Source organism: Eleutherodactylus coqui, chromosome 3 (assembly GCF_035609145.1).
Source record: "Eleutherodactylus coqui strain aEleCoq1 chromosome 3, aEleCoq1.hap1, whole genome shotgun sequence".
In the NCBI taxonomy this organism is placed as follows: domain Eukaryota; kingdom Metazoa; phylum Chordata; class Amphibia; order Anura; family Eleutherodactylidae; genus Eleutherodactylus; species Eleutherodactylus coqui.
This window is the reverse complement of record NC_089839.1, coordinates 291,741,281-291,767,072: the sequence shown is the minus strand read 5'-3', so window position 1 is coordinate 291,767,072 and position 25,792 is coordinate 291,741,281. Positions and strand designations below refer to the sequence as shown.

The 25,792-nt window shown below is 46.5% G+C and overlaps 1 protein-coding gene across 2 annotated transcripts in view; it reads left to right on the top strand.

Annotated features, from left to right (window-relative positions):
- Positions 1 to 25,580, top strand: part of RAVER2 (ribonucleoprotein, PTB binding 2) — a 37,401-nt gene extending 11,821 nt beyond the window's left edge. Inside the window, exons 3-14 of one of the 2 annotated variants that reach the window (XM_066597686.1) lie at positions 3,822 to 4,291; positions 11,773 to 11,964; positions 14,013 to 14,139; positions 14,251 to 14,288; positions 15,521 to 15,622; positions 15,707 to 15,809; positions 18,294 to 18,442; positions 21,609 to 21,705; positions 22,270 to 22,385; positions 22,460 to 22,537; positions 24,885 to 24,998; positions 25,139 to 25,580. In XM_066597686.1, coding sequence (XP_066453783.1) covers positions 3,822 to 4,291; positions 11,773 to 11,964; positions 14,013 to 14,139; positions 14,251 to 14,288; positions 15,521 to 15,622; positions 15,707 to 15,809; positions 18,294 to 18,442; positions 21,609 to 21,705; positions 22,270 to 22,385; positions 22,460 to 22,537; positions 24,885 to 24,998; positions 25,139 to 25,270 — 1,718 coding nt within the window. In that variant the 3' untranslated portion in view covers positions 25,271 to 25,580. Of the gene's footprint in view, positions 1 to 3,821; positions 4,292 to 11,772; positions 11,965 to 14,012; positions 14,140 to 14,214; positions 14,289 to 15,520; positions 15,623 to 15,706; positions 15,810 to 18,293; positions 18,443 to 21,608; positions 21,706 to 22,269; positions 22,386 to 22,459; positions 22,538 to 24,884; positions 24,999 to 25,138 lie in introns of both variants that reach the window. The other variant, XM_066597685.1, reaches the window with a different exon arrangement.
- The last annotated feature ends 212 nt before the right edge of the window (positions 25,581 to 25,792 follow it).

Genomic DNA, 25,792 nt, shown 5'->3' with positions numbered 1-25,792 from the left:
GTATTTAAGCTAGAGGTGGTACAACAGGGTACTAGAGACTCCATGCCCTCCCGTATCACATCTTGTATCCAAGCTAGAGGCGGTACAACAAGTACTAGAGCCTCCATGCCCCCCGTATCGCATCTTTTATCTAAGCTAGAGGTGGTACAACAGGGTACTAGAGCCTCCATGCCTGCTTGTATCACATTTTGTATCCAAGCTAGAGGCGGTACAACAGGGTACTAGAGCCTCCATGCCCATTCCTATCATATCTTGTATCTAAGCTAGAGGCGGTACAACAGGGTACTAGAGCCTCCATGCTCACCCCTATCACATCTGTATCCAAGCTAGAGGCGGTACAACAGGGTACTAGAGCCTCCATGCTCACCCCTATCACATCTGTATCCAAGCTAGAGGCGGTACAACAGGGTACTAGAGCCACCATGCCCGCACCCCTCCTCCCCCATCACATCTTATATAGAAACTTAAGTTTAAAAAAAATACAAATAAAGTACATAAACTGCTCTCACACATGAAACCGTCGCCACTTTCACCTGAGACGACACATATCAAAACCACAAACCAAATCGGAAGCCTGTTGTACTTTTTATTTTAATGTGAAGTTCCAAATATAAATAACTACCGTGTGTTAGTTTTATTATAACTTCTCATACCCTAGAACTTACCTCATATATATTAAACGTATTAAAAAACGAGTGTTTCTCAAAAAAAAAAGCCTCAAGTCCTTTGTTTCAGTTTCAGAAATTAAAGTTCGAGCTATTTGTGTAGAGTCCCAACCTAGTGCCTGCTTGTTTAGGACTGAAGCGTTGTGGTCATTGAGGGGTTAAGGACAGCAGGTGGTTCTGATCATTTGATACCCCCCCCCACTCCCGGCTTCATTGTGTGCGGCGTGTTATTGGCCTCACGTTTAGGTTTCTCCTCGGTAATTGCTCAGGAATAGCAGCGTCTGCATATAAAGCGCATCCCGGGGATTGTGGTGTCAGGCGGAGGAGACGCGGAGGGTAACTGGAGAGCTCTTTCACCTGACCCAGCAGTTATTGACCTCCCTCACACCCGCATTCTGCAGGATAATGGGAAATGTGCGCCTCGGCTGAGTTTGGGGAAATAAAATATTCATTAGACCCTCGCTACCATATTGTGCGCGCTCCGACCTATAATAGGGGGACGGCTCAGCCTGACTGCGGGGGAAGAACCCAACACTTATTGGTACTTGTAAACAAAGGTCTCCCCGAGTCACATTCTATCTGCACAATGGGGTTCACCCTCCGCTAGTTACCCCCCACCCCCCGCTCTGTTACTGCGCAGGCGGCCCATGCACAAAAGTTCAGTGGCAAGTTTCTGCTCTGCTTATTTTTATTTATTTTTTTTTCTTGTTTGCTTGTATTGAAATGGAAAGATGGCAGCATGTCCTATCTTCATGTGGGAGTAGGACTTGTAATGTGGGGTCTGCCGAACATCGCACGGTCGTGGGGTTGTGTGATGAGCAACGCAAGTCGCACCTGACAATCTTGGGCACCAGTTGTTTTTGGCCATGTAAATATGGCCTCAGCTAGACAAAAAGGGGGAAAGGACTTTAGGCTCCTTAGATTGCTGGGCGATCGTTGCGCCCCGTCTGCCTTAAGTCCTAAGCTGCCTTCATACATGGGAGAAATGCTGCAGTATTTACAATACAAGCCGTGTGGAAAGATAAAAATGTTCACCTAAAACGGACATTTTCTGCAATGAAACTACAAGGGCGAAATCCTGCCGGAAACCACAATTTAAAAATATGGCCATTTCTGGACCATTTAGGTTCGGCTGTGGCCACTCCGGATTTATAGCATACCTGTGTTTTTTTTTAAAATGTTTTTCCTTTTTTCCCCTCATTACAGAATACCTTCCATTAGGCTACATTTACACTGGCGAGAATCTTGCGTGAGTTTTGTGCGTCACGAGACGCAACGATGATGAACTCCCATTCTTTTGAATAGACTTATTAACGATTTTGATTATTTTTTATTTTTTCCTTCTCGCTGCCAGGATAAGAATCACAGCCTGTTGTGTCTTTTGGGGCAGTGAATGGCCTGCCCATTGTTCTCAATAGGACTTTACAAGACATTGCATGGACTCTTATACCGTGCGATAGGATGTTTGCCATTGAGATCACTAGGAAACACTTGCGATCCTCTGACACCCGTGAAACGCGTCGGAGGATCGCAATTTCACAGACCTAATGCGAGCTGCTTTTGAATGAAAAACTCCTCGCATCGGTGTGAAAAACCGACGTTGGCAAGTTTCACAGCTTAATATGGCGCTCGCCCGTGTGGATGTGGCTTTAGGATGGTGGCGCAGGCTGCATGCAGCGATCATCTATCTCAGTACTGATGGACCGTGATCTTACCAACCATAGTGCCATCTTGTGTGTGCTGCTCCTGGATGTTCCCCTGTTATAAAGGGAGGAACGCTCTTCTGCTCTGTCCTAGAGAAGATGACCCGAGTGATGTCTGTACCGGACTACCACCGATATCCAGAATGACTGCGCTCTCCGGGTGCCGATTCTGCAGCTACTATAGGGAGTCGTTCGGGGCAAAAGTATACAGAGTAGCGCTCCTTCAGAAAGAAGAAAGCTCTCTAGTGCCACCTATAGGTGGTCGCCTTGTTGTTCAATGTCCACTCCATTACAGAGCTTTGAAACATAACTAGAGATATAGGCCAAAACAGAAATGCCCGTTTATACCCAGCGGGGTCTTTCTCCTTGTCAGTACAGAGTAGGGCTCTGGTTGTACAAGTTTCCTTACAGAAACGCAGCCGATATAAGCGCTCCTACCCACTTGCGTTTCTTTTTTTTTAACATGATTGTGAATAGGTCTTTCTAATGTTAAAACTCATCGCACAAAAAACGCAAAGCACGAACTTGCGATGCCTTTTTAAAATTAGAAAGTCCCATCGACAAAAAAGCGTTAAAAAAACGCAAGTGGATTGGAGCCCTAAGGAGTCTTTTCTACATGGATTCTGAATTTCTGACCCAGATTTAGCCCTGTAACTGTGTATGAAATTGCATCTGAAGTTCTGCTGACGGATTTTGTCCCTTAGGCCTAATTCCCACGGGCGGATTTCCACCGTGATACGCGGTGGAAATCTGCGGCGTTGCCCCGCAGCTATTAGGTTCTATTGAAGCTAATAGCACAATGTTCACACCGCGGAATTCCGCCCCATGAAATCACCCGCGGCATGTTCTATTTTGCCGCGGACATACGCGTGGACGGCTTCCATTGACTGCACTGTAGGACAGCAGAAGATAGCGTGAAAGCGCTTCCCCCGCTCACCGACACCCGCGTCACGCACTGTACTGCGCATGCGTACCGGCACGGGATGCGGGGCGTCGGGCAGCGAATCCGGAGGAGAGTATGGGGTCTTTGGGGTGGCGCCGTGACTGGCTCCGCTGCGGTATTACGCTTGCGGAGCTTGTCACGGTCGTGGGCACTAGGCCTTAAGAAGTGACACGTCAAGCCCTACCTACCTTTTCCAAAAGTGGCCAGGGTGGTTTAAAAATTTGCAGACACTGAGGTTGCTGTAAAGAAATAAAATTTTTTAATTGCCAGAATATTGGGTAAACGTATTTATGAATTTCCCTCCAATGTGCTGAAAACCTTCGGTTCTGTTTCTAATAATCTTGGGGAACCTATTTAGGAAAGGTCCGCACAAATCGCCATTAATTTGCTTAAAATGTGGCAGATATGGAGTCCCAGAAATCTCCAGGCAGCGCCAAAGGGTTTCAGCGGTCCATAGAGTCTTGGTCTGTATGTTCTTGCGTTGAGCTTCTGTCTGTCCTCTCGTTTCAGCCTTCATCACTCTGACCAACGGAGAACAAGCACAAGATGCTATATCCAGCTTCCACAAATGCCTCTTCCGAGACAAGGAGATTTGGGTTCAGCTGCAGCCGACAGATGCCCTCCTGTGCGTCACAAACCTGCCCCCCTCACTCACCTTCCAAGAGTTTGAGGAATTGGTTCGGACTTACGGAAACATTGAGCGCTGCCTCCTGGTCTACAGCGAACTCAGCGGACGCTGCAAGGGCTACGGCTTTGTAGAATATATGAAAAAGGACTCTGCTTCCAAGGCCCGGCTGGAATTGCTCGGCAAACAGCTGGAGGAGTTCACCCTCTTTGCCCAGTGGGTCGACGTCAATCAACTGACAGCGGATTTTATCCATTCAAAGTGCCTGTGCGTTGACAAGCTTCCTAAAGACTTCAGCAATACCGAGGAACTGGTGGAAAGGTTCTCCTCGCTGCACCAACCGCTCTTCTGCCAGGTAGTGGATGAAGCTTACTGTCCGCAGGTTGTGTCCCCGCTCATTGCAATAGCACAACTACACTTCCACTTAATATTGCGCCACCCCCCCCCCTCCCCCTCATCTCTCACAATAGGTCGGAAAGCTAAATGGACACTGTAGGGAGGTTGATGGGAGTAATGCCTCGTGTCCACGGGTGGTTTTTCACCGTGTATTACACGTGCAATACACGGCTCTGTGATACACGGTGAATGGAATCAATTAAGGAAAATGGACTCTATCCATTAATGAGTGTATTAATACGCACAAGAAATGGATTGCAGCCTGCTCTATTTCTCAGTGTACCACGCAGCGAGGGCCCTATACTTTTTAGTATGGGCAGCGTATGCAATGCTGTCCATGCGCAATACATTGCGTATCGGCGGCGATTTATATGCAACCCCGCTATGAAGCGGGGAATTAAAAAGAAAGAGTGCCTTCACACGGGGCAGGAAGGCTGCAGAAGTTCTACTATGAACAATCCACTACAATTATAATAGAATCTGTGGATGAGATTAACAAAAAATGACGCCCGAGTGGACTGTGACATTTCCTCACAGTGTGAACAGCGGACGTCCGCCTTCGAGATGCAACGGTCAGGCTCCCTTCACCCGACCGCTGCGTATTTGTGGCATGAACACAGCAAAAATGTACCGACTTGTAATGACTAAATCCAGATGTGTTCTTTTTTTCCCCGATGCAATTACACAGTATTTCGCGCATCTCCTAGTGTATTTTACGGGTACTTGCATATTCCCATTGATTACTATAGTGACTTTTGGTGCCCACATGCGCAGGAATATAGAGCGTGCGACCGAAATGCACAAGAAAAATACGCGCATGTGAGCCAACACTTTGGAATTAATGGGTTCTATTTTCTGCGTATTGCGCCCACTAATACACCGAAGGGTGCTGTGGGGTTGTGCATGGTTTTTAGTCTGTGAAGGTAAATAAGTATGTTCAGATTCAGTGAAAGCAAGCAGAGATAATAAAACTGAAATACAAAGTATATTAGAAAGTCCAAAACATTTCCTTCTACGCTGAATTAATAAGCTATAACAAAGTGATCCACATTTAAATATAGGTTCTTATTTCGAGCCATCTTAAAGGGCCACTCCTTTGATCTCCGCCCCCCCATTCATGATGTAACTACCCCCCAATTGGCTAGTATTACTGTGGTTGGTTGATTATTTGTCTGAAGCTCCTGGCCTCTTTTGCCTCAGATGGTCTTATGATTTCGCTTCTGACCAGCTTGGATTTACTTGGTGTTGTGTTCTCTAAGTCTGTTTCACAGTCTGTTATGCTGTTACATACACCTACCACAGAAACGGTCTAGAGGGGACACAGGCACTTCTATCCTTTACTAATGATGATCACACAATAGAGGAGATCACAGCTCATCCTCCTGGCTGTATCCTTATAGTCTGCAGTTTATTTAGAAGAATATAGAAGGTAATAATAAACTGTCCACTAGCAGGCAGAAATGGTATAGCCTCAACTAATGCTGTGCTACATCATGGGATTGATGTGAAACTGAAAGTAAAAGATCCCGGGCTTCAGTTGGTGGCTGATAAGCATCATACAGGGGGCCGCACTGCAGGGAAGGGGCTGGAATACACAGAGGAGACGAGCAGAGTGTGACAGGCAATCAGGTGAGGGGGAAGCAGGGAGGGAAAGATGTGTGTTCGCTGCAGTGGCCCTTGCAAGAGGTTTTCTGGCACTTAAGTATTGATGACTTCTCCTCGGGCCCCCATGATCAGAACACCATGACCGCTGTTCATTTATTCGTCACTTAGGCTACATATGCACGGGTGAGTGTGATATTGGGCTGAGAAACTCTCCCCAATATCGCGGTCACAACACGCGTTCCGTAAAGTAGTGATCCTCCTGCGCAGCTTTCAGGCGCGTTGGAGGCGCGGTAAGTATTTCCCATTGTTTTCAATGTGAAACAATGCTCTCGTGTGCACATCGCACGGCGTGCTTTACTGTCTCATTGAAAACAATGGGTGATGCATTTGGGGGAACGTGAAAAGATAGAACGTGCCGCAACTCTTTCTCGCACAGTGATGGGGTGCGGGGCAATATTGCTCATATATATGACTCCATTCAAAAGAATGGAAAGTTTTGTGAGTCTCTTAACGCATCAAACCCGCGTGAGATTCTCGGCCGTGTGAAACTCTGTTCTATTCAAGTGAATTGAATTGAACTTCCACACCGAGCACCATCGCTACGGAACGTACGGCGCTTTATCTTGCATGCATTGAAGATGCCTGAAGGCTTTGGTCTCATTAAACAGGGGCTTGGAGTGCCAGACCCCCCACCGATTGGATATTAATGACCTATCCTGAGGATTGAACATCAGTATTGGGTCTCGGAAAACCCATTTAACCCTTTCTAATCCACTGCCTGACGTCTGAAGATATTGTTTTTAAAGGCTGTACAGCTCCGATGTCGCAAGATGTCCGGCAGGGTATTCTTACTGTAGATTACTGGTCGCTCTGATGTCGGGGGGGCCTCTCCAGCATGTCCCATACCGCAGTACTGGCTCTGGCCGACAGATGGCACCACTGTGTAATGGCAGAAAGAGAAGGCCCCCTAGGAAACCCTGAATCCAAACTTGGATTGCAAAGGGTTAATGATTATATTTGATTCATATTCGAAAATTTGTTATTAGAAAATTGCATAACCAGCAGTTCCTTATAGTAATGCATTTACTGGAATTGTTAAGCCCCCTTCACAAGTGGATGTTGGTCGGGATTAAGGATGAGCGAGTATACTCGCTAAGGCACTACTCGCTCGAATAATGTGCTTTAGACGAGTATCTCCCTGCTCGTCCCTGAAGATTCGGGAGCCGCCGCAGCTGACAGGTGAGTGGCGGCGGGGAGCAGGGGAGAGGGAGAAAGAGATCTCCCCTCCGTTCCTCCCCGCTCTCCCCAGCAGCTCCGCGGCGGCCCCCGAATCTTTAAAGAGGAGCAGGGAGATACTCGTCTAAGGCACATTACTCGGACGAGTAGTGCCTTAGCGAGTATACTCGCTCATCCTTAGTCGGGATCCTTCTTCAGAACATGTTCATCTGAAGAACTCCGGCGACATGTTTATTGGAGCTTGCTTACTAAGTGGGGGCTCCCCTCGAACTCTGAGCTAGTGGAAAGAGCGACTTTTCAAAAGTTTCTGTACAGGAGCATTCAGAATGTCGCCCTCTAGAGGTCATCACACAGTTACAGATGTTTACCCTGAGCTTGGGCTGTGGAAATGGTTAAACACAAGCCGTCTGAGAATAGTTCCCCACCACATAATAAACCTCCTCATTAGCAGCATATTTAGCTGTAATCAGGCGAACATCCGAGACTTAATCACAGGGACCGTAGGAGACCTTCATTTCTATGCAGGGGGATCGTTGGGGTTCTAGTAATATTCCCTTCCTGGAAGATAGAAATATCTGTTTTTCCTCAGGAGGCTTTTATTTATACACATCCATATATGAAGATCATAGAGGTGCAGTTATATATGTACATATTGTATCTGTGTGTATAAACATATTGTCCACACACTTTGCAGCCCTCTCAGGATTTGTTATAACCCAGTGCGAGGTTTCCGTCCCCGACCATTAACTACTGATGATCTATCCTGAAGACGGGTCTTCAATAGTATTTTCCTGGAAAACCCCTTTAATTCTATGTGTACACTGTATGTAATATGATCACAGAAGCTGGAATAGGAAACATTGCTGCATGTTAATATCGTATAGCGGTACACGGAGCGTTGCATCTCTGGCCCTGAGATCCCTACTCCTCAGCTGGTGTCTATAGAACATGTTCCTCGGCCTCCTGCCGTAATACCGCGAACGGTGTGTAAGCCATATTTGTTCTGCTGGGTTGCTAAGTGCAATTTCTGCCTTCAGCTATTTTGGGCTCTAGATCTCTGGTTAATATTAAATAGCCGCAGGCGGCGTTGTGTACTGGCAGGCGGCGTTGTGTACTGGCAGGCGGCGTTGTGTACTGGCAGGCGGCGACGAATAAAGCTTTATTATAGAATGAAAACATCCGCAACTTCGAATATATTCCACTTCATGTTTAATTTCCTCGCAGTTTTCAATATTTCTGCATTTTTATATAGAGACCTGAACGTTCATTAACAAGAAGCAAACAATGTATACAGACTGAAGGTCGGCTGTATCCAGTGTGGACCGCTGTCCTCCCGATCCGCTCGCTCTTCTGCTCGGATAGTTTGTTACAATGTATCAGTCCCGGCTGTGTAGCTTGCAGAGGATTGTCTACACTGGATACAAATGTGGCCAAACCTCAGCTGTGAGAAGTAGTGTAGGGGTTTTACATACCTGGATTTAAACAAGAATGAACTCATTCACTGACAGAAAGCAGAGATTTTGAAAATAGCGAGTGAGTGTGACAAAGTATATTAAGCAGTTTCAGAATCTTCGTACTAGAAGAGGACGTTCCCATGTAGTGGAAATGGTGCATCAACGCCGCTTCAAAATCCGCACTGGAATTCGCCCTTTTCATGCCGTTTTGATGCAGATTTTCCAATGTGAAAAACTTGCACCATTTGAGTTGCGTGTGAACGTCCCCTAAAACGAATCCTTCAACACTATTCATTGGGCGCATGGGCATGGCACTACCACTGCATGGTGCACTCCAGTATGCCACTCTATTGTGCCCATTTAGGACCCCTTTGCCCTCTGCAGATCGTGGATAAGATGGGAAGGCCTATGGGGTTTGGTTGCTGCCATTTGTGACCAAAGTATATGAAATTATGGAGCTTTTTATGTAACCCGTCAGTGTGATTTAATCTGGACTCAGGATACCCGCCTGCACAAAGCCCCCGGTATTATAGTGTTACCCCCCCCCCCCCATCTGTACCTTGAAACTAATTATGACACTAGTTTATTTATAGAGACGCTAGAAGTTTAAAGGGGCGTTCAGGCCTTTTACTATTGATGACCTGGCCTCGGGATAGGTCAGCAGTAGTAAAAGCCAAGAAAACAACCTTTAAATGGGTTGTCCAGATTAGAAAGCCTACTTTCATATAACCTATTGGGGAATTCTGAGTTTAGAAGAGTTGTCTGGTTACTGGACAACATGGCAGCTTTATTTGTCCCTTGTGGCAAAATAAGGAAAGGAGCAGAACTTGCCTGTTCCCTGCCGTCACGGCTTGTGTTGTGACAGATTGTTACTGGAGTCAGAGGCTGCGGTGTCACATTCCCGAACTCCTGGCATCATGGCGATCAGGATGTGAGCACGGATGGCAGGAGAACGAGCGGTAACGCAGCGATCACCTGTTTGTTTTTTGTTTTTTTTTTTTGTTTTTTTTTTTGGTGATATCCTTTTGTCACAACAAACGCCAAGCGCATGGCGCTGGATCACAGCCACTGAGAACATGTAAGTGCTTCGCCTTCTGCTTTCCCTTTAGGGTGACTACCCACTAGCGTTTTTCTTCCGCTGCAAATTTTTTGCCAATTGTCAATGGGACTTTCTAATGTTAAAACCGCAGTTTTAACATTAGGAAGTCCCATTGACAATTGGAAAAAAAACCTCGACGAATTCGCAGTGGAAATAAACGCTAGTGGGGAGTCACCCTTAAAGAGAACTTGTCGCTGGATAAAGGCAGCAATGCCCGCCTGACCCTGAACTTGAAAGCGAGAGATCGCTATATCTATATCTCTTTGTATACAGCATCTTATTCTGGCTTTCAGGCGTCATAAACTGCTGTGTATAGGTCGCCTCCTAGTGGCAGGAACAGGCAGATTGAATTATGGCCAGCATGTGCGAGGAACAGACGAGTGACCCTTTAGGACAGTGATGGCGAACCTTTTAGAGACGGAGTGCCCAAACTGCAACCCAAAACCCACTTATTTATCGCAAAGTGCCAACATGTCAGGGGCGGAGCTTATCACGACGTATGATTTTACCCCCGTCGTTATAAAAAGCACACGGCCGCTTCAAAATAGACCGGGTGCAGATTGTGACTGCTTTTTAGATGCGGAAATACTGCGGAATTTTCCACGGTAATTCCTGCCATGTGTAAACATACCCCAGCGGTAATAGGAACACCCCACGGCGGCCCCGGCGGTAATAGGGACACCCCCGAGTGGTAATAGGGACACCCCACAGCGACCCCAGGGACACCCCATGGCGGCCCCAGTGGTAATAGGGACACCCCACAGTGACCCCGGCAGTAATAGGGACACCCCCCAGCGGTAATAGGGAGACCCCAAGGACACCCCACGGCGGCCCCGGCGGTGATAGGGACACCCCAAGGCGGCCCCGGCGGTAATAGGGACACCCCCCAGCGGTAATAGGGAGACCCCAGGGACACCCCACGGCGGCCCTGGCGGTGATAGGGACACCCCACGGTGGCCCCGGCGGTAATAGGGACACCCCACGGCGGCCTGCAGTAGTAATAGCGCCCCTTCCCCACCGAGACCCATATACGTACCATCCTCCTCTACTCGCCGCTGCTGCTAGCGCTGATCCCAGTTACACACTGTGACATCATTTGTGCTGCCGGACGCCTTCGGTACTGGCGTATCTTGTCACCACCCGAAGCTAGGGGTATGACAGGGTTTCCATGCAGGAATGCTTTTGTTACACCCCTAGCTTCTGATTGGCTACTTGCAAGCAGGTTCTCGCAGCAGCGTGTGCCAAGCTTTTTGCCTGGCCTCCAGGGTTACGCCAGTGCCCCCACACTCATGACACAGCGCTCCCAGCCACCCCCGCTGCTGACACTGTGCTCCCAGCGCATCACACTCATGATAGTGCGCTCCCAGGCCCACCTTACCCCTGTGGCCGCTGTCACTGTACTCCCCGCTGTCCCACTCAATGCCGGCTGTGTATGGCCATGTGCCCCCGCGGCCACTGTCCTTCCCGCTGTTAGCCTGCATGCCGCCGCTGTTGTTTCCCCCGCGCGCCGGCCCAAGAGGACACTGACAGCGGGGGACGAGTCCCGCTGGTGCACACTGACAGTGGCGCAGCAGGCATGGAATATGCCGGCCCGCCGCTGCAGTGAAGAAGGGAGCGCGCCGGCCCGCCAGGACTAACAGCGGGGGACCAGTCCCTGCCGCGGAGCAGGCAGGGAAGATGCTGGGCTGCTACTGCAGTGAAGAAGGGAGCGCGCCATGGACACTGACAAGGCAAAGAGGGAAGACCGTCAGGGAAAGGTGAGGGAGTACGCCGAGGACATATCTCACCTGCCAGGGCCATTGTTCCTTTCTGCCGGTATTCAGTAAGTGATGAGCGGCCGATGGTGACGCGTGCCAGCAGGGAGGGCTCTGCGTGCCGCCTCTGGCACGCGTGCCATAGGTTCGCCACCACTGCTTTAGGATGTGTATTAGCAGAAGGCTCCAAATCGTTTGTTGCTGGTTTTGTAAAACTTTCCATTTGTCGTCTTCCTATTTCTTCCGGTTTCTCCCTCCATGATGGATTGTAATGTTACATCTGTCGTTGCAGCTGGCGGAGGAAGATGGCGGCTATTCTGGAGGCTTTGCTGTGGTTGAGTACGAAACTGCCAAGCAAGCAGAGGAGGTGAGGGACTCGATGGACGGAACAATTGTGAACGGGAGCAAGATTCAGGTCTCCTTCTGCGCCCCCGGATCCCCCGGCCGAAGCGTGCTCGCTGCCCTCGTAGCAGCACAGGGAATGGTAAGAGAGCGGCGGCGGGCACTGGGGGCATCAGACTTGTGTGACAGGGTCTCGTCGGCCAGTCTATACTGAGATCTGTGGAGTCTTTCTCCAATGAAGACCCCTGAGGGGATGGCAGGGGTGGTTTTCTGCAACTTTCTCGTGTTTTTTTTTTTTGTTTTTTTTTAAATATATAATTCTTCACAATTTGCAGTGTCTCTTCTTGTTTCTCATGAATAGAAGCGCTGACAACCTGTCTTGCTTAACTAACCCCTTAAGGACCTGGCTGTTTTGTACCTTAATGATCAGAAACTTTTTAGGGATTTTAATCATGTGGTGGTTTAACTGCCCTATTTTTGCTGCGTTTTTTTTTTTTTTTTTTTCTCTCCTTTTAAGATTCTTATGCTAGTTGTGTTTTTTTTTTCCATTTAGTATATTTACGCTAAAATAAAGTGTAGGAATGGGTTTCTCATTTTGTTTCCAATGCTTTGATATATAACGTGTGATTTTGGATTACAGGGTGCATATGGCAACTGTTTAGGTTGGCGCCTGCTTTGGGTTATTTTCATATATATATATATATATATATATATATATATATATATATATATATATATATATATATATATATATATATAATGTGTATATATATGTATGTGTATAATCTGTAATTTTGGTTTACCTAGTAAAAAAATAATTACATGCATATCTATACCCTTCATGACTTCATAGAAGACCTCTGGGGGATATTCACATGTTGTTTTTGTTTTTTTTGATTTGACCCTTTCCCACTGGTTCTGGAGCATCCATAGGGAAAACATCCTCTGTAGTGACAATAGATCAGGGTCCGCATGACCACCGACTCGCGTAGTGGAAGTTCTACTTCCACTTTCACCTCTTGTTACATAGCACTCGTTGAGCGCGGTGTACTCTGGGAAAGGAGAGGGCAGAAGGGGTTAAAAACACTTCTTCCTTCTCCTTCGAGTTCTTAGCTGTGACTACTGGCTGAAAACCCAACCTGCTTCTGATTGATTGCAGAAGTGGGGTTTTTAATCCCATGCCGTATTTTTTTACTGTCGGCTGGAATTAAAGCCCAAGACCAAGCGCCGTAAATTTACTGTGCTTGGTCCTTAATTGGTTAAACAGCTGAGGGTCTGTTTACAGTTACAAGTGTAAGCAATCCTTTAGGCTGTACTTGGCAGCAGCACAGATTCTTCTTAGACCTTCATATTAAAGCAACCATCTAGTTTTCCATCCCGGGACCGGAGAAGGCAGGTGATATATGACCTATACTTGTTCTTCTCTCCCATCTGTCCAATCTTCCGGTTTTGGCTCCTAATTTCATTTTTTTCTGTGGGCTATCCAAGATGGCTGACATAATCTTTGGACTACCTAATTCTCATAATTTGTTGGTAATGTTAGACTGCCAATGCGCTATACTTGCTCTCTGATTGGCTAGTGTTGCTCACATGATCAGTGCTGGCCAATTAGAGAGCAGTGCAGTGTTTGAGTTAGAAAATTGCAGCGGCCATCTTGGATGGCTGAAAACCAGGACCAGAATCGGCAAAATGGGACAGAAGAGAAGATCAAATGCAGGTAATATACTTGCAACCACACCGGTCCCAGGACAGAATTTTGTCCTGAAACCGGAGGGTCGCTTTAATAAATCTTACATGTTATACTCCGCTGCAGGAACTGTTAGTGCGTGCAATTAAGGACCCTTTTACGCGGAACATATTTTCATATTTTTGCTGGATCGCCGGAGTCTGGCGATTGTCGCTGGCAGCGCTGACACTGAACGATTAACCATAATGCGTTCACTTATTGTTCGTCGTTCAGTTTAGGCTTGCATAAAAACCGAACGACGATTGGCCCGTGTAAACAGGCAGCCGCTTCCTTGTGTGATTGTCGCTGGGATGGCAGTCATTCCGTGTAAAATGACCCGGCGCTGTAGTTGTGCTGAGCTGCATCGTATTTTGAGCAGGATTTGGTCATACTCCTAAGGTAACTAGTCTGTTATTACTAACGCTAACTAGTACTTTACACTAAATACTTGTCCTTGTGTCCAGCTGCAGAATAACAGGAAGGGATTGCTTCCAGAGCCCAACCCAGCACAGATCATGCAGAGCCTGAATAATCCCGCCATGCTCCAGATGCTCCTGCAGCCAGCGGCCCGAGGAAGGTCAGGGAAGCATGGTGAGTGGTCCTTGGCACAGTCCTCACAGTGCATTCGCGCCTGTCACTCTGGTCTGAGCTCTCCGTATCTCACAGGTTCCTCTGGACGACCGAACTTTATTAATCCAACAGTCAGCCAAGCACTATTACAGCTCAACAAACTTCAGCAGGTAAGGAGGGAGCGGCCCAGCCCTGCGGAAGGGTCTGCGGGCACAAGATTTAGGAGTGAATAGACGTCATTAAGTTGTCAGAGAGATTTTACTCCGCCATAGCTATATCTGTTTCTGGGGAAGCTGGGTGACAACCAAAGCAAGCATCACTACAGCTGCACAGCGGTTATCGTACAGCTTTGGGAGACTCCTAAATGGCAGATCTGCCTAGTTATATACACTAATGTGCCAAAAGTCATGGGATTGCAGTATGTAAATTGTTTATGAAGTGGCGTTGCCTCGGGTGACCGCCTGGGTACGCCTGTATAAGTTGTGAGGTGTTATCTTGTGAGTGCGGTTGAACACTGGCCAGCATGCTCATGGAAAGGGGACGTAACTTATCGGAGTCCGGATTGGGAATTATAGTTTCAGGCTGGGTTAGTGTGTGGTTCAGACCCCTTGAAGCCATGGACCCAGTTGGCAACAAGGTGTTGGGTGTTCTCATGACACAAGTTGGGTCTGCTGGTCCATCTAAACACATCATTGACCGGTGCTCACTATGTTTCAATGCTTGGTGACTATTTTGTAGACTTCATGTACAGCCACAATAGTGGGATATTCCAGCAGGATCTTGCATTGTGCCATGGGGCCCAAGTTTTCCAGAAGTGGTTGAAGGAGCATTCGGTAGAGTTCCTATGAATGGTGTGGCCTGCACATTCACCCAACATGAGCCCATTTGAGCAATTAAGGGATGTGTTGGAGAGGTTCATTCACACCTGCACCTACAAATATTACGGAGCTATGGGTGGCTATCCATATGACATGGCGTCTTCTGTCCTCTTGTGGAGTTGCACTTTGCCTGGTTGGAGGGGGTCCTGCACCACTTTAGTTCCTGTCACATGACTTTTCAGTACATCTGTGTATATCCAGTGCTCCATAACTAGGTCGACTTACTGTACAGGGCTTCTGGAAAACTGGATGAGAAGGGCGCTAGGATAGCGGCGGTATATAAAGGCTTACCTGAAGAGGGCGTCATGTTACTTCCTGGGAATATTGTATTTTATGGGGAAATGATAGACTTGGCGGACAGTTCTCTGTTTGCTGTCTGCTTTCCCAAATACTTCCCTGTTGAGGTTTTTCAGGTTTTCCTTTAATGTATCCAGCCAGAAACCTAGAGATCCTTTGCTGCTTTAGCCCAGAGCTCCATCCTGTCCTCCTATATCAGTCCGTATGTGACTTTTGTTATTCTCCAGAAGCCGGGACTCCCAGGGAACCTCCTGTTGCAGAATTACTCCCATCTGCAGATGGCCCAGCAGCAACTTATGCAGCTCAAGAGCTCACAGTCCAATAACAGTGTAAGTACCCACAAGGGGGCGCTCTTGGCCCTCCTCCACGTTTTGGCTTGTACACTGTACTTTATGCGCCGTTTTTGTTGATAGAAACCTGGCCTGCTGGGAGAAGCCCCGGTCTCCATGTTACAGACAGCGATGGGGACCGCACAGACAGGACCAGTGGAGGCCGCACAGAGAGACATGCCGAAAAGTAATGTGGATTTTTAATCTATGAGCAAGTTTGACTGTGAAGGATAGTAACGGACAGGAGCAGGGATTAAAGGGTTAACCTGGGCCATATGACGAATTCGGCATCTTATTAAGAATGGGAAAGCTGGGTGACCACTAAAATTGACCACCTTTCCAGCTTCCTCTGGGTTGTTGCACAGCTTTTCTAGACTCCTCTATGGCAAATCCACTTAGTTATGCTGTGAAGTAGGAGAGGCAATTGTTTCACTTTGTAACCATCCAAATGTGCCATTCAGGAGCCTAGGAAAGCTTAAGTCCTGTGAGAGCTCTAATATATAGTTGTCATTCTGCTTTTGCAGTAATAAACTTGTTGTCTTCCATATGTAACTATATAGGAGCTTTAAGGCCCGTGTTACGCACATTATGGCTGTATTTATGTGGCCGTAATACGGGTGTGTGTCCTGGGATGATGGCGGCTATCCTGACCCGATTACCAAGCATCATAGATTCCCGTGATGCTAAGAATTTGGGTCAGGATATTCGCAATTCGGGCCGGGACACATTATGGACCTACAAAAAGCGCCATATTGCACTCGTATCAACAACCTAAGAGTACGGCAATTGGAACAAGCCTGCAGCCATGGTGACATTAAGATCGTATAGCATTCGCTTGGCAAGTATTTACACCGAACAATAACTGGGTAGTTTCAATAGTTTGAACATAACTGCACCTCTAGTGGATCCTTCTGCCACTGCCTCCTATTTACAAATTGTTACAGCGTTTAACATGTTTTAATGCGTATTACATGTGCAAAGTTTGCTAGTGTAGCATTGTGTGTGCAAATATGCTCGTGTGAACAAGCCCTAAAGGCCCATTTACACACAACGATTATCGCTCAAAATTCATTAAAATAATGCAAATGAGCGGTAATCATTGGGTGTAAATACTACCATCGTGCACTTTTCGTCTGAGCGATGATTTTTAGGTGAGCTTAAAAACCATCATGTAGACCGCACGCAGTGTTCTCCACTGGAGCTAGAGATATTGTTTTTGTTTAGCAGCCCGTGCCAGAAGAATGGCGCTAATTGCAGAGCTCAGACCACCTGCTGAGTTCATTTGCACGCAAATGAATGTGGTAAAGTACTAATGGGCATTAGTGCCCATTAGTACTTTATGAAAAACAATTGCTAAAACTTTCAATCGTTTAAAAGGTTATCTTTGCCAGTAAATAGGCCTTAAAGGGGTTGTCTCGCGAAAGCAAGTGGGGTTATGCACTTCTGTATGGCCATATTAATGCACTTTGTAATATACATCGTGCATTAAATATGAGCCATACAGAAGTTATTCACTTACCTTCCCTGCGCTGGCGTCCCCGTCTCCATGGCTCCGTCTAACTTCAGCGTCTAATCGCCCGATTAGACGCGCTTGCGCAGAAGGGTCTTCTGCCTACGGGTCGGCTCGGCAGCAGCGGCGTTCTGGCTCCGCCCCCTTCTACGCGTTATCGCGTAGCTCCGCCCCATCACGCGTGCCGATTCCAGCCTCCTGATTGGCTGGAATCGGCACACGTGATGGGGCAGAGCTACGCGATGACGCATAGAAGGGGCGGAGCCAGAACGCCGCTGCTGCCGAGCCGAAGGCAGAAGACCCTTCTGCGCAAGCGCGTCTAATCGGGCGATTAGACGCTGAAGTTAGATGGAGACGGGGACGCCAGCGCAGGGAAGGTAAGTGAATAACTTCTGTATGGCTCATATTTAATGCACGATGTATATTACAAAGTGCATTAATGTGGCCATACAGAAGTGCATAACCCCACTTGCTGCCGCGAGACAACCTCTTTAAGAGTTTTTGACCTGGACCGTTGCCAGTGAACAGGTTCATGTGCAATCAATTATTAGAGAGAGATGAGATCAGCGTTTATCACTCTTGCGCAGCTGCTGATCTGTTACTGCATTCTGTGTCTGATCCCCAGGAACAGCTGACTTTTACATTGTCTTGTGAGGGGTTAATGACTGCAGGGCTGATATAGTTTGTCGTGTTTCTGAGGTTTTTGCACACAATAATGGCGCTAATCCTGATGGAAATCTAAGAACGTAATGTGGGCGAACCCAAACATAAGGGTGAATGGGAGCTCTAAAGCCTCGTTCACACCATGGATGGGAGGCATGAGCTGCTGCCAATGTGTGCCCCTTGAAAAAGACTTAGATTAAGTTGAAACGTCGCCATTTTATAGAACAATAAAACCTTTTTTTACAATTTCTACACCGCTGATGCTGCCGCCTCCTTGGACACAATTGCATTTATTTGGGGTTGGGTTCATGACCACACAGGTGGCTTGGCATACACAGATTGGAACCTCTGCACTGAAGTGCATGTGTAGGTGTTCTGCGGGACTTTCCTAGTCCTATACACATTAGTCTGTGGCTCTCACTGCTGTTTGTCATGTGTATGTGCAGCTATATGAGACGTGTTGTGTAAGCGGCTTCTAACCTGTCTTTCCTTATCTAGACCTGTTGCCCTACTACCACAGTCAGCACTCTGCTCTGCCCAGGCTACCACAGGACAAGCAGGCTGCACCGATGGCATCAGAGGGGGCACTGCTGACGGGACCGAATCCAGCGCTCCTCCAGGCCAGCGCCGCCGACGCTCTGCATGTGGTGAGAATGGGCTTCTGATTAGATGCTTCGTTATGAGGGATGTAAAGCTCTCCACAAGAGCTATTGCAGAGGGTCTTCTAATCTGGTGACATTCCTGCTCAAGCTTCATGGGTGCTCTGCTTAAGAAACCCCATTTTCATACATCACATGTTAATTCTGATTTAGCAGACGAGGCTCTGTGTTCAGGATCTTCAACTTTTGTCCAGAGTGGAGAGCGGCTACAAAGACTATTTCTCGCTCTCTCTCTGGAAGACTTGATCTGTCCCACGTTACACAGACAAACCATTGACGCAAAAAAGCACGGTGTAATGCTTCATTTCTCCTGTGGTGGCGCTGCTGGAAAAATGAACACACACTGATTTCTGGGGGCTCCTAGCAGGGGGAGATTATGAATGGTATATTTTTAACCCCTTAATGACCACCCATACATCTTGACAGTGGCCGTTAAGGGGCTTTATTCTGCAGCACCTTCTTTTGACAGTGGCTGCATGAATAAGCCTTGCGCAGGTCTCTCATGCCAGGGAGAGCGGTGCTCAGCTGTCTGAGAGCCTGCTATTTGCTCTAACAGCATGGATCGAAGTAATGTTTCAACCTCGCTGTTCAACCCTTTACACGCTGCGGTCAGTGCAACATGTAGAAAGCTGACAGAGGGAGTGGCCTCCCTGTCACCCATCGAACCTCCGCGATCAAATCTCAGGGTCCCAACGGGTTACTATGGCACTCGGAGGCTTGAATACATTTTTTTTTGGGTTTCCCAGCTACAGTGGCCTATACGGCTTAGCTTCGTAGGCTTTCTAATGCACTACTATACTAGATTATAGTAGTGGTGTTAGAAGAATGAAAAAAGATGGTGATATTAAAGTCCCCTAAAGGGGCAAAGGTTTTTTTTTTTTTCCTTCTTACTTTTATAACGTCAAAATCCACCTTTCCCCCTTTTACTATGTAAAAAAAAAAATTACAAATGTGGTATCGCTGCGTTCATAATGACCCAGAAAAAAGGTAGCACATTAACCCTCACAGTGCAAGTCATGAAAAAAAATACAAAAAACATGGTGAAAATAGCTAATTTTGTCTCTTCCTCACAAATAAAACAGAATAGAAAATTATTAAAAGGTGCAACTGATCCCGGAAAAATAAAACCCTTTCACAACAAAAGAGAAATGTTAGGGGTCTCTGAATGCAGGGATTAAAAAAAAAAAAAAAAAAAAACATTTTTAAAAAAAGTGTGAAATAGTTGTGAAAGGAAAAAAAATTACCATTCTAAAACTTATAGTGCCATCCTGCAGAACTAATTTATTATTTATACTGCACGGGATACGGTGTTCATTTTTAACAAAATCTGCAATTCTCGCTTTTTTTTTTTTTTTTTTAAATCTCGCCTCTAGAAGGCAAAACTGGAATAAAAGACAACCACACGTTCCCAAAAATTGGATAAAGTTCATCCCTCAAAAAATAAGCCCTTTATAGAGCTCCGGCGATGGAAAAATAAAAAATGCTTCAGGAATGCTGCGACACAAAAGCAAATAATTTTTAAAAAAAAGGGTTTTTAGTATACAAAAATGGCAAAACATAAACTTGGTGTCGCTGGAATCATGCTGACTCAGAGAATGTTATCACGTTATTTTGCACACCGAACCCGTAAAAATGAAATCCAAAAAACAAATGGCGACCCCCCCCCCCCCCCCAATGCCCTTAAAAAAACTGTTACTTTCTACAGTACATTGTAGATACTAAAAAAAATGCCATTAAAATACACAAACAAGCCCTCATACGGCTGTTGATGAAAAAGTTAAATTAAAAAAGCTCCTGGAATGCAACTAAAGAATTAGTTTGTCATTCAGGCGCAAAAAACCCTTTTCTAAAAGGCGGTATTATCCAATGCGAAGAACCTCTTTAGACGAGGCTTAATAACCATAATGTAGTAACTGCTGGGTAAGCGACACAATATAACTGATGTGATGGATTTTAGTACAACACTGCCACCCAGTGGTCAAGTTACAAACTGAAATGCCGTCGGCTTAAACGTCTGTTATAGTTTTTGATATTTTGACTTTGTTTAGGTTTCCGTTCTTCTGTTCCGTGACAGAACTTTTTAAGGCCGCCTTCACACAGGTAGTAAACACTGCAGATTTTCTGCAGCTTCTACAGGACAAGCCATGTTGAGGTTTCAGAAATCTGTTTCACAATATGGAAATTTTCCGTGACGAATCCCAGCTATGTCTGTATGTTGCACAATTTAACCCTTGAGATACAAAGGTTATATTCTGCAGCTGCTTCACAATTTAAGAACATGACCAAATCTGCACCTAAATGGCTGCAGCCCTTCTGGCCTCTGAGAAAGTACCCTAAAAATGTATACCGAGTCTGTCACATGACCGAACTCATTATGGGCTTCATTATTTCACCAGAAAAAAATAGCGCAGCATGCTACTTTTTTTTTTTTTCCTCCAGTGTTTACAATAGAACCGCTGGATGGAAGGAAGAAGCAGAAGTCTGAACAGAGCCTTGGCTCACCGATCATTATACTGGATACATTGTATCCGCTTTGCTGTCAGTGAATGAAAACATTTGTGTAAACAAACAAACCTGCTGCAAACAGATTCTGAAAATTGTAATAAACTGAAATGTGGAAGGAAAAAAAGCCCTAAAATATTTTTTTATTTAAAAAAACGGGGAAAGTATATTGAGAAGTGGTGGAACGTTTCATTTACACACTGATTTGAGGTGTATACAGACCCGGGAATTATTCTTTAATTATTAAGTTTGTCTAAAATCTGCCATGGGCAAAGCAAAGATCCAAACTATTGAATGATTTAATTAAAAGTGACACAAAATCGGTAACATGAGAGAGATTACTGCATACGGTCTTGTTATCAATGTGTAGATTGTATGCAGGCTCCCCCTAGTGGTGGCAGCGTGTACCCAATTCTGTCTATACAGAGATATGGAGCCATCTATTCCTATCAGTACAGAATATTGGACATAAACACAACAAGGCAGACATTCAGTTTAGAGAGTTCTGAATGTCAAAAGGTTATAAAAAGTGCCGTAACCCCGAGGATTTATTTGTATTACCTTACGTTTTCTAGTCTATCGTGTCGGTATGTATGAAATGTTGAGTACCAAATTACTACAGTTCGTATAAAGGCATCGTTTAATATTGTAGAGCAAGATGACCAACCAGACGTCGCTGCTGGGAGAGCCGCCCAGGGACATCCGGCTAAGCACCAACCCGTACCTGAACTTGGCCAGTGTGCTTCCTGGTAAAGTCCTGCTGCCATTAGGGGGTATTGCTTACATCCTTGCTCCGCGGCTTGCTTTGTCCAGTTTAAGAGCTGTGTAAAGCCATCTTAGAAATGGGATCTAGGGCTTATTTACACGAGCTTATCGACCTGTCTCCCCTTCCCCATCTTTACCAGCTCTCTGCTTCTCTCCTCACCTCCAAGCGTTTTGCAATGGGAGGGGGCGGGCTAAGTCCCCAGCCCAACCTCCAATCCCCTCCTTGTCCATAGCCAGCAATGGAAGTGGGTAGGATAGAGCAAAACCTGGCTCCGCCCTCATCCCACCCCCTCCTATTGCAGACGCTGGAGTGGATGAGAGGGGCAGAGAGACGGTGAGGGAAGGAGGGACTGCTCAGATGGAAGCGTATATCGGTCGGCCGTGAAAACACCAGCCGATATACACTCCTGTAAATAAGCTCTAAGTCTAGCAGATCATCAATAATCCTGTAAACTGCAGACATTTGTATCTAAGAATGTTACATTGTGTGCAGCGAGGGCCCCGGGCTCCCCAGGATCAGACCTTAACATCCGTCCTTTGTCTTTTAGGAATGGCCATCCGGGCGCTCCAGTCTCAGACTATGGATGGATTAATCTCTCAGGACACAGCAGCACAGCCGGACGGCTATTTAGCCTACAACCAGCAATACGGAGATTACTCTCAGGTAGATCGTCGGTCACATAGCTGCTCTGCTGATGGCAAGGGGTGTCATAGTAATAACACCCTGTTCTGTTTCAGGAGGCACTGCAGCAGTGGTATGACCAATACTCCACGTACAGCGGAGCCCAGACTGATGCACCAGGTGATAGCAGCCAGGTAAGGGGAGTCCACATTTACAAGGGATATTTAACACACTGCATTTTAAACAAATCAAACTTTTTTTTTTTTTCCCTCATCGCTCCTGCGAGTTTAAAGGGGTTGTCCCGCGGCAGCAAGTGGGTCTATACACTTCCGTATGGCCATATTAATGCACTTTGTAATGTACATTGTGCATTAATTATGAGCCATACAGAAGTTATAAAAAGTTTTTTACTTACCTGCTCCGTTGCTTGCGTCCTCGTTCCCATGGAGCCGACTAATTTTCGCCCTCCGATGGCCAAATTAGCCGGCTCCGTGTAGCTCCACCCCGTCACGTGCCGATTCCAGCCAATCAGGAGGCTGGAATCGGCAATGGACCGCACAGAAGAGCTGCGGTCCACGGAGGGAGCAGACCCCGGCGGCCATCTTCAGCAGGTAAGTATGAAGACGCCGGACCGCCGGGATTCATGTAAGCGCTGAGCGGTTTGTTTTTTTAACCCCTGCATCGGGGTTGTCTCGCGCCGAACGGGGGGGGGGGGTTAAAAAAAAAACAAAAAAAACCCGTTTCGGCGCGGGACAACCCCTTTAACGCGGGGACAGGAAATCTTGTTTTACTGTGCTAGCAGGACTCTGAGGGGAAGAGAACAGTGATATTCATTAAGTCTTTTCTAAAAGAATATGGACACTTTTTTGCAACCACTTGAAACAAGAAGCAACTTTGTAAATGTTCTAAAAAAATTTGGGGTAATGCCACAAATCCGTGGTGATTCAGTAGCAAAGTCCACATGTGATGCATGCAGATTTTACTGTAGATTCACCATTAATTTCAGCTCTGTTAATTGAAGGGGTGAAATTCTGCTACATTTTTGTCAAGTGTACTATCTTTAATTTTTTTCTTCTTGCACAATTTTCCCTCTGCACGTGGAGGACTGTTTTGAAACCCCGGTCACCTGCTCTGTATACTCTGATTTGTATGTGCTGGAATACCGCCATGTCTGAACTCGCCCTTACTGTTCTGTGTAGGCTGTAATCTTGGCGGTTTCCATAGGATCTGGGTACAAACAAGCCCTGCATGTAGTCTGTGATTGTTAGCCTGGATCAAAGTACCCAAACAAGACTCCAATCTGCCAAAAAAATCTCTCCAATGAGCCATTTTAAGCAAGAGCTGTCCCTTGTAAACTCGGCAAGAAATCGCTCATTAGTCGCTAGTCACTTTGTTTCAGCTCACTGATATGAAGTGACTAGTGAGCGACTTCCTGCTCCGTGTAAACGGGCAGTAGGTCGTCTTTGAACAACTGCCTGTCCCCAGTGGATGGAGGAGGGCAGCTAGAAGAGATCTCTGGCTCCGCCTCCATTCACTGAACGCCTGTGGCTTGTGTGTGGAAGTGCAGGAGTAACAGTCGTCCCGGGTAAAAGTACCCTCTGTAATTTAGCAAGGGGCAATACCTGCAGCACTTCTGGCCTGTGTGAAGGTACTCTCCTAGTCCTATAACCATGTAGACATGCAGGTCTGGGCTGGAGTTGGAGTCGCACATTATTTTTTTTATTTTTATTTTTTTGGTTTAAATTTATAAAGTTTTTATACGCATTGAGGCAATAAATAGTTACCAGGCCTACATACACTGAACTCCCTCATATTTTTGGTTGCACTGTTTGTCAAGGAGCTTCTGCATGTTGGAGGGACGGCCCGTCAGAGGATTTCGTTAGCATTTGGAGGAGTTATGTTGTAAGGGGAGGGAGCAGCCCGGCGCTGGCACGATGCCACAAAAGCCACATTAAAACATCAAGCTGCCAAATATACTGTTCGGTGTATTACCTTCCCCGCTGTAAATGCCATGCAGCGAGAACGGCAACAGATGTAGAGCTGATTTCTCCCATGATGCCGTGTTGATTACATATGTACATAGTAATTAGTCCCGCTCTGGAGCTAGGCTGTTAGTATTTGTTTTTTAAACTTGGAAGACACATGCAAATTATTCACCTTCCCTCGTGGGTGTTCGGAAAGAGCATGTGAGCGGCAGTATGGCCCCCTCCAGACATGGCGTTCTGTTATATAGTATGGGTGGACCAGCCGCAGGATCTGCATCTATGGATGTTTTTACATGAGGAGTTGCAGCCAAAATTGTACCAGTCAGCAGGCGCAGATTTCTCTTACCAGGTAGCACACTTACATTTTGTGTGCTGCTGCAGTCTTTGGGCATTTGTTGTCCAGGATTAGAAAAACATGGCTCCTGTCTTCCAGGAACAGCGCCACACTTGTCCACAGGTTGTGTGGAGTATTGCAGCTCAGTCTCAATCACTTCAGTAGAGCTGAGCTGTGGGCTGGTGTTTATATAGTCCTCTTTAATCCTAATTGTCTTTGTAGTCCTCTTCCACTCTGGGTTACGGAGAATACAGCACGTATATTCGAGCTCCTCCCACTTACTATACGAACGCACAAGCGCTGTACCAGCCGGGAGTTACAGCATCGGCAGATAAGGTACGTGACGTGAAATGCATCACATAATCTCAGGTCAGAAAATCTAATGGGGCATACGGATCCATCTAGGGCCAGAAGACTGGCGTAGAGAAGTCATAATTTTGGTGTAAGTGTTCAGTGGTATTCTCTTAATTGGACAGGTAACCGGGACCGAGAAGAGGGCATATATCCTCTCCAGCACAGACGCCGGCTCTGGATACTCCGATCACTACGGCCAAACCTCTGGCGACGGCTGCGGCGATGCCTACTTCAAGAGGAAGAAGGTCTATTAACATTTGCACACGTATGTCTGCACCTTCACACCCAAAGATGCACAATGTGGGTTATGCTGATCTTGCAAGCCATTTAGTCTGGCACTGAAAGGGTTAGAGTTGCCTAAACGAGTATAAATCATTTCTCAGGCTGAATTGTTCTATAAAAGCAGGTTAAATCTCGGTGAAGATTTGTAGATCTTTTCTACACTTAGCTGTGACTTGGTAACTGATTTGTTATATTCTTGCTATGGCCTGCAAAACCGTTTGTTTTTTCCTTTTGTAAATATCAAGCAATAAAGAACTAGTGAAGTTTTACTTTTACAACGAGTCCCCGAGGCTTCTGTGGTGTTTGGGGCAGGTGGTGATGGAAGCCTGTGTACTACTGCTCATAGAGGGGTAATAACCCTTATCAGGTACTAGACCAGACCTGCTGCACGGGGCAGGTGGTGATGGAAGCCTGTGTGCCACTGCTCATAGAGGGGTAATAAGCCTCATCAGGTACTAGACCAGACCTGCTGCACGGGGCAGGCGGTGATGGAA